General features: G+C 32.3%; 1 protein-coding gene across 1 annotated transcript; it reads left to right on the top strand.

The window, feature by feature from the left end:
* Positions 1-5,739: 5,739 nt before the first annotated feature.
* On the top strand, positions 5,740-7,371 carry LOC149208065 (BIIDXI-like protein At5g11420). The gene is made up of 3 exons (XM_089393995.1): positions 5,740-5,909; positions 5,995-6,492; positions 6,605-7,371. Exons 1-3 carry the CDS (start codon positions 5,819-5,821, stop codon positions 7,210-7,212), a joined length of 1,197 nt encoding a protein of 398 aa, XP_089250121.1. The 5' UTR covers positions 5,740-5,818; the 3' UTR covers positions 7,213-7,371.
* The last annotated feature ends 323 nt before the right edge of the window (positions 7,372-7,694 follow it).

Genomic DNA, 7,694 nt, shown 5'->3' with positions numbered 1-7,694 from the left:
AAAGGTTAACTATTTGTATATATTTTTTATATTTACCTTGAGAGTGTCTTGTATTAAGATCCCCTAGAACCATTTTTCCTAATACATTTGTACCATAGAGAGAATTACCATCAGCTCAATGTTTTTCTCCCTCCTCTATCTCAGCTTGCATAGAGAGCAGAGTTTGAACATAAAATTGACTGGTTGATGCTTCAACACATTGATAGGCCTGGATACTCACGAGGGCCTCATAGTAACCCACTCCTCTGCAACACGTTGATATGCCTGCGTACTCACCAGGGCCTCATAGTAAGCCACTCCTCTGCGACTCTAGCACGCTGGTGGGTTTAGATTTCAATTTAGAAGTTTTTAAAATCCAATTTATTAATCTCTTAATTTTATATTAGGTATTTGAATCTATAGATTGTTGTTTTTAGTGTGATTTTTTAGAAGTTTTTTTGGTGATTTTTTCCGTGTAGCCTAACCAGGCGGAGCAGTTGCCTGGAAAGTTATGGAAATTCCAGTCATATTTAGAGAAAATCGGGCAAAGATTTTTGTAAATCCAAGTTATAGTTGTTAAACTTAAAAATTTTAGGTGTCCTAGACATTTTTGATGGTGCTGAATCTATTTCCACCATCAAAAACATGATTCAAACACTGCCTCTACAAGATCTTTTGAAATTTTTTTACCCTGATTACGGCCACTTTTGGCCATCTGGGCAATTCCTCGGCCTCGTTAGACGACTCCGATTTTTTCAGTGTAATTTCTTTAAAATCTGGTAGGAATTTATTGAAATCACAAATTTGATGGATAACCTTGCACAATCCAAGTGCCCTAAGGGTTTTCCAGGGTGCTGAATCCATATATATAGTTAAAACGTGTTTAAATAACACAAATCAAAATTTCACTTCAAATTTTTTCACTTGATTCTGACACAAAAAAAAATCTAAAAAATGACACTAAATACAACTCCTTCTATATTTAATGAAATATGTGATATTAAAAATCCAGGGATTGACGAATTACGAGAGAGTTCGAAACGAATTGAGTGTCAGTAATACAACTCCGTTTTCGTGACGTGTAGATGAGCCCATTACGAATTGCAAGAGAAATCGTCGGAAACGAAACGAAACGGTATGAGTGCCAGTCCTACAACACCGTTTCTGTCACCTATAGAAATAATATATACCTTCTAAGAGGCCGATTTCTACAACTTTATGCACCGAAAAGACAAATATCTTTCCATGTGCTCTGTTTCGAAAAAACAAAAAAGTCAAATGTGTCGGCTAATTATCGAGTTTCCATTGCAATTCCATAAAATTTCCATGGCTACTAAGTAAATTCTACGGTGTGTAGTTTTTTAATAGTTTTCTCAACGAAGTCGTTATGATTGAACTGCATGATCCTTTCTGCACCGACTCGCTCTCCATTAATGGAGTCAGATATCGCTGTGTTGTGTTATTCTTCAGGTTTTAATTATTTTTAGAAATCACAGTGGTTTACACGTCATTCTATTGTTTAAAAGTTGCAATAAGATCTTCTATTCATGGCTCAATCACCGTTCGAAAATTAGATTTTGGAATAACACTGAAAAATAAATATGTGTTTTTTCGAACCGAAATATTGTAATTTAACCTCTATAAAATATTGTAAAATATTTTTGATAGTAGTTATAAATCAAAGAAATGTCATGTGACTAAGTGTCATTTTAAGGGTATATAATAATGATAAGCCATAGTATTGTAACAAAGTTTATTTACAAAATAGGGATCTCTATAATAGAGTGAATCTTTGTTGTTAAGAATTTTGTTATATGTTTAATTCATATATTAATTTATTTTATAATTTAAAATAATAGTTATCAAGGAGGTCACTTGCAAGCTCGTGAAATTGTAAACCATGTTTAAATATTTAGTTGCTTACCATGGTTGTGTGATAGGGTAATACACTTCTCATGAGAATGTAAACCATGTTCAAATCTTTAGTTGCTTACCATGGCCTTGTGATAGGGTGGCCCAATTCAAGGCTCCGAGACTCGCTGAGTTGCCCATTCTTATAGAGATAAATAATAATAATAATTTAAAGTAAAGTTACAATGTAGTTAATTTATATTAATTTTTTAATTTTGATAATGTGAAATGTATTATGAAATAAGCATTTTGGTGTTTATCAAGGATTGGTGCCTATCAATTTTTACCAACCAATGACCAACATGGATAGATACATTGTGAGTTCCCTATGGATGAGAGAGTATGCTTAGAGATTGCAACACAAGCAAGTTGAGAGGAAATAAAAGTTCAACAAAGTGAGATGGAGAGGAAAAAAAGCCAAAAAAAACTAGAATAGGAGATGAGAGCGTTGGACGTGAAGAAGCAATGACATGAAAATTTTGTAAAGATATATAGAAGCAATAACATGAAAATTTTCTAAAGATGTATCTAGACATATTATTGGAAAACATGGTTAGACATGATTAACCTCTATATTTAGACTTATATGATAATGGAGGAGAGGATGTTAGTTTTCTGGATTGGATTGAAGAATTAAAGAGGAGATTGTTAGGTAAATTTGATTTGATGAAAGAATCAAGATTGTTAAGTCAACAATATTAGTTTCATGGTATTGGTGGCCCATGATATCGAGTTTATGGTATTACATGGGGCTTGTGGTATTGAACTCGTGGTATTACATGTAGTTAACGTTTTTTGAGGCTTCCAAAATTTCCATTATATAGTGCCAAAGTTGATGAAGTGGAAAGGTCACTTCTGCAGTGAAGGTGTTTGCAAAATTATTTACACTTAATCAAAATATAATAGATTTATTATTAAACTGATTTTTCCTCCATTAAATTTTAAAAAATAAATCATGATATGCATCACCTTCTAATATCTTTATCTTTAACAGATAAAAATATAGAAATTTCATTTGAAAAAATATATATTTTAAATAAATTTTATTAGACATTTATTTTCATTAAAAATTGAATTTAAATATTTTTTTATTCTTTACTATTTAAATTATATTTTTAATTAAAAAATAAACTTAAATATTTTTTTATTCTTTACTATTTAAATTATATTTTTAATTAAAAAATAAACTTAACGCTTTAAAAAAAATATATGTTAACCCATTTCAATCAAAATTTAATACAAAAATTAACCATTAGATAAACTCAACGCGCATATATATATAAACCCATTTCATCAAAATTTAATATAAAAATTAACCATTAAATTTAATAACTTAAAAAGTTACACTTTCAATTAAAATTTAATCCAAAAAATTAACTGTTTAAATACCATAATACTGTTCTATTGATCCTAAAACAAAATCAATCATTTAAATTACACATAATACTGTTATGTTTGTTAATGGTTTCATCGTGTGCAAAGCGTTTTGGAGATGTCTGAATCCATTCAAAGCTCAAGAGAACCCGGGAACTCACAATCTTAATTAAGCTATAAAAATCTAGTTTGTCAAGATTTTGACGGAATAAACCATGCACTAAATTATATCACATAAATAATATTTGGAACAATTTATTGCAACGCAACTTCATTACAAGTGCTTATGTTTTAATAATTTGTGCTATATTTTCATGACTTTACAAAATATAAATTTTATTGTTTAGTTTTATAATTACGTGAAAAGTTATATATTTTTTTATACAGGTAATTGTAATATTATTCACTAAGAATATATTTATTTATTTATTTTATTAATAAATTTAGTAAAATATATAAATATTACATTTTTTTTTAAGCATACATCTATCTTGTCTTAAATATTTATTCTAAATCGTTTTTAGTTCTATATTTTTATGAGTAAATAAAACTAATTTATAATAAATTAACAAATAAACTTAAATATTATAAAACAAATTTTTAGTTTATTACAGATTAAAACACAAAATTTTAAGTTTATGAAAAACAAAATTTTAAGTTTATGAGAAGTAAAATAGTTTATGAATAGATACACTATTAAGGTATTTTTTTATTAATTGTTAAAATTCAAAACAGAATAATTGGTCTTAATTATTTAAGTAGAGATTATAGTGATAGTGATCAGAGTCAACATTGGTCAGGCTAGTACAAGATTGTTTTATTTGTGAATTTTATTGGTAAAAAAAAAAAAAAAAAAAAATTCTTATAAAATTCTAATGAAACACAATTCATAATTACATTTAAGAGGAGACACTAAAAAAACTTTCTTCATAATTTCATCTTCATTAAAAATCTCCTTTAATCCTCATTAAAGATCTCCATAATTTATGGTTTTAAATTATTCCTTTCATTTTCTTCTATTTACTTTGATCTTGCACGCATTGACATTCATGCAAAAAGTTCTTGTTTGTTTTTTAACGTGGCGAAGAGTTTGCTAGAAAGATCGAACGTTTCCCACATGCTACACATGATTTCCAAAAACAATTATGAGCAACACAAATGCAACCATAAACAATTATGAGCAACACAAATGCAACCATATTAAAAGTTGATGTTGCTTAAATACCTTTACTTATAAACCTACAAACAAATCAAAAAAATTATTCAACAATTATTTAAAATAATTACAAACATAAATAATTTTACATTTATATAATCTTTACATAGACTTAGTTTATATTAGCTAATTGTTTTAAATATGTTTTTGAATATATAAATATATTCAACATTTTAAAATATATATAAAATATTTTAAATATACAAATTTTATAACTTAAATTAAAGAATTCGAAAAATAAATTAAAAATACACCAAAAACCAAAATATTAAAAATTTAAACTACTTTAGAAAAATTAGTAAGCAAAACATTATTTGATTTCTAAATTAAAAACACACTTCACCCACTTATATTATATATTATAATATATGTAAATATGATTTTATAACCACAGGAAAAGGGCCAAAATATTCTTAAAAATTAGATTAGTAAAAATGTTTCACTTTTATCTTTTAAAATAAAAGTTCATTTCCAATAGTATTTTGATATATGATTTTTTTGTCTAAGTGTTTGTGATTTTTTAGGCTCGATTTGTAGTTTGTGGAACTTTTTAGGGACATCTAAATGATCAAAATCACTCAGGGATTGTACTCAACCTAAGTCACACCAAAACTTAGCTAACTAAGATTTTTTTAGCATGTTGCTCCAATAACACAAGGCACAACCAACTCAATAAAATTTTAGAACGAGTCACTTTAAAAAAAAAAGAAAAGCAATTTTCCACCCATTATACTAATAAAACTTAACCAAATATATATACATTTTAAATTTTAACCAAATATATATACATTTTAAAATCGCTGCGGGTATGATTTAATATTTATTCAAAAAAATTGAAAGCTTAACCGAATATATATACATTTTAAATTCGCTGCGAATATGATTTAATATTCTCACACAGTTAGTCAAAATATTGAAAATGTACTTGCTTGCAGTTGGTACAAAATTTTGTCGTTTTCTACTGTCTCGTTTTCAGCGGATTGGAAAGTGGGTCTCATGTATTTAATGCCCACGTGCTCTGCTTAAGATTTGGCTCTTCGAAAGTATGGAGACTAGCGAAATGTAAGGGTGGGGGATCTTCATTTTTTTAACCAGTAGGGATTGGATTTTTCACTGAATACTTGTCATCTCAATGTCAGCTACAATCGGTTGAGCCAGTGCTGTCCATGATCCATCCTTCATGGTCTCCCATCCTCGCTGCTCTTCTTCCAAGTCCCTTGATTTTTTTCATGGATCAGCACTCTATAAAAGCCAACGCCAGGCTTCTGCAAACAACACGCCTTCAGTCGGGAGTCACTTCTGAAGTTACGACGTGTTTAGCTGCGATTTTGGTTCAAGATGTCCAGAGGGAGAACATCTGGCTGTATTTTTCATATCTTAATGGTGGTATGGATCGTGGAACAGAGTGTAGCAATACCCATTAGCGATGGTAAGCATGTAATGCCTGTCATTTCTGTGTAATATTGGATTGACTTGATGGATTCAAACTGTTTTTATAATGTATATATCCACAGGTTTGCTGCCGAACGGGCACTTCGAATACGCCCCGAAGCCTTCCGCCATGAACGGCACGGTGGTCATGGGTTCGAAATCCATTCCTTTCTGGCAGATCAGGGGTTTCGTGGAATACATATCGTCCGGGCAAAAGCAAGGCGATATGCTGCTAATAGTTCCAAATGGAGTTCACGCTGCCAGGCTCGGAAACGAGGCACAATTGACCCAAAGAATCGAGGTGAAGAAAGGATCCTACTACTCGCTCACCTTCAGCGTGGCTCGAACCTGCGCCCAATTGGAGACCTTGAATGTCTCTGTTCCCCCTGATGCCGGGGAGCTGCCAATGCAGACTCTTTATAGCAGTACAGGGTGGGATTCGTATGCATGGGCCTTCTGGGCGGCCTCCAATATGGTGGATGTTATTGTTCACAATCCTGGCATGGATGACGATCCCGCTTGTGGTCCTCTTATCGACGACATTGCCGTCAAGGAGCTCTTTCCCCCTCCTTACATTGGCGGTAATTAATTAATCAAATCAATAACTACCATTTCTTACTGCGCAATAATAAACTGTTTCAGAAAAGCATACTGTTTAATAGTTGAGTCATATTTGTGTTAACTAATGTACAGGTAACCTGGTGAAGAATGGGGATTTTGAAGAGGGGCCTCTAATCTTTAGCAACCCATCTTCCGGAGTCCTCTTGCCTCCCAACACCGACGACGACAATTCTCCACTGCCGGGATGGATAATGGAGTCACTCAAGGCCGTCAAATATATCGACGCCCTCCACTATGCCGTTCCGGAGGGGAAGAGAGCGGTGGAGCTCCTGGCCGGGAAGGAGAGCGCCATTGTACAGATGGTCACGACAGAGGTGGGGAAGGCGTACGTTCTGAGCTTCTTGGTGGGAGACGGGAACAACACGTGCAATGGCTCCATGATCGTCGAAGCGTTCGCGGGGCGAGAGACTCTGCATGTTCCCTACGAATCGAAAGGGACGGGAGGGTTCAAGATGGGTAACCTCACGTTCACTGCGACTTCTGTGAGGACTCGCATCGCATTCTTGAGCAGCTACTATCACATGAGGAGTGATGACTTGAGCTCCCTGTGTGGTCCTGTGATAGACGATGTCAAGCTATTTTCTCTTCATGCTAATAACTCCGCAACATTCTCCTCCTGGAAAGATCTGTTTTGGCCCTATATTATACTTATGTTGCTTCTGGTTATCTCTTTGGTCTAAAGACTCACACTAAGAAGCTGTGAGGTATATGTATGTAGTTTTCCTTCTTTGCTCCGGAATGCGTTGTATATCTTTATCCTCTTCATAATGTTGTACATTGACATTAATGAACATGAAAACCGACAAGTGTTTATGTACAAAAGCTGAAAAGAACGTAATACCCAAACAAAAGAATCCCCTTGTTGTAAAATGTTTAAATATCTTTATCCTCCTTATAATGTTATATATGGACATTAATGACTATGAAAAACTAACAAGTGTTTATGTACAAAAGCCAAAAAGAATGTAATAACCAAACAAAAGAATCTCATTGGCAAGAGGCAGGAAAAGCATAACCAATAATAGTGTTCCATTCACCTTTGCCCAATGTAAAAAAATTCTCCCTTAGAAGCGAGAGTGCTTCATTATCCCATGTCAAATAAATTTTAGATCCTTGTGAGTATAAAGTCCATGCAACAAAGGTATCAGTTCAAAATTCCACT

The sequence above is a fragment of the Pinus tabuliformis genome, chromosome 1_2 (genome assembly GCF_031772625.1).
Source record: "Pinus tabuliformis cultivar Carrire ecotype Pingquan chromosome 1_2, CPIR1, whole genome shotgun sequence".
NCBI lineage: Eukaryota > Viridiplantae > Streptophyta > Pinopsida > Pinales > Pinaceae > Pinus > Pinus tabuliformis.
This window is presented reverse-complemented; position numbering and strand designations above follow the sequence as displayed.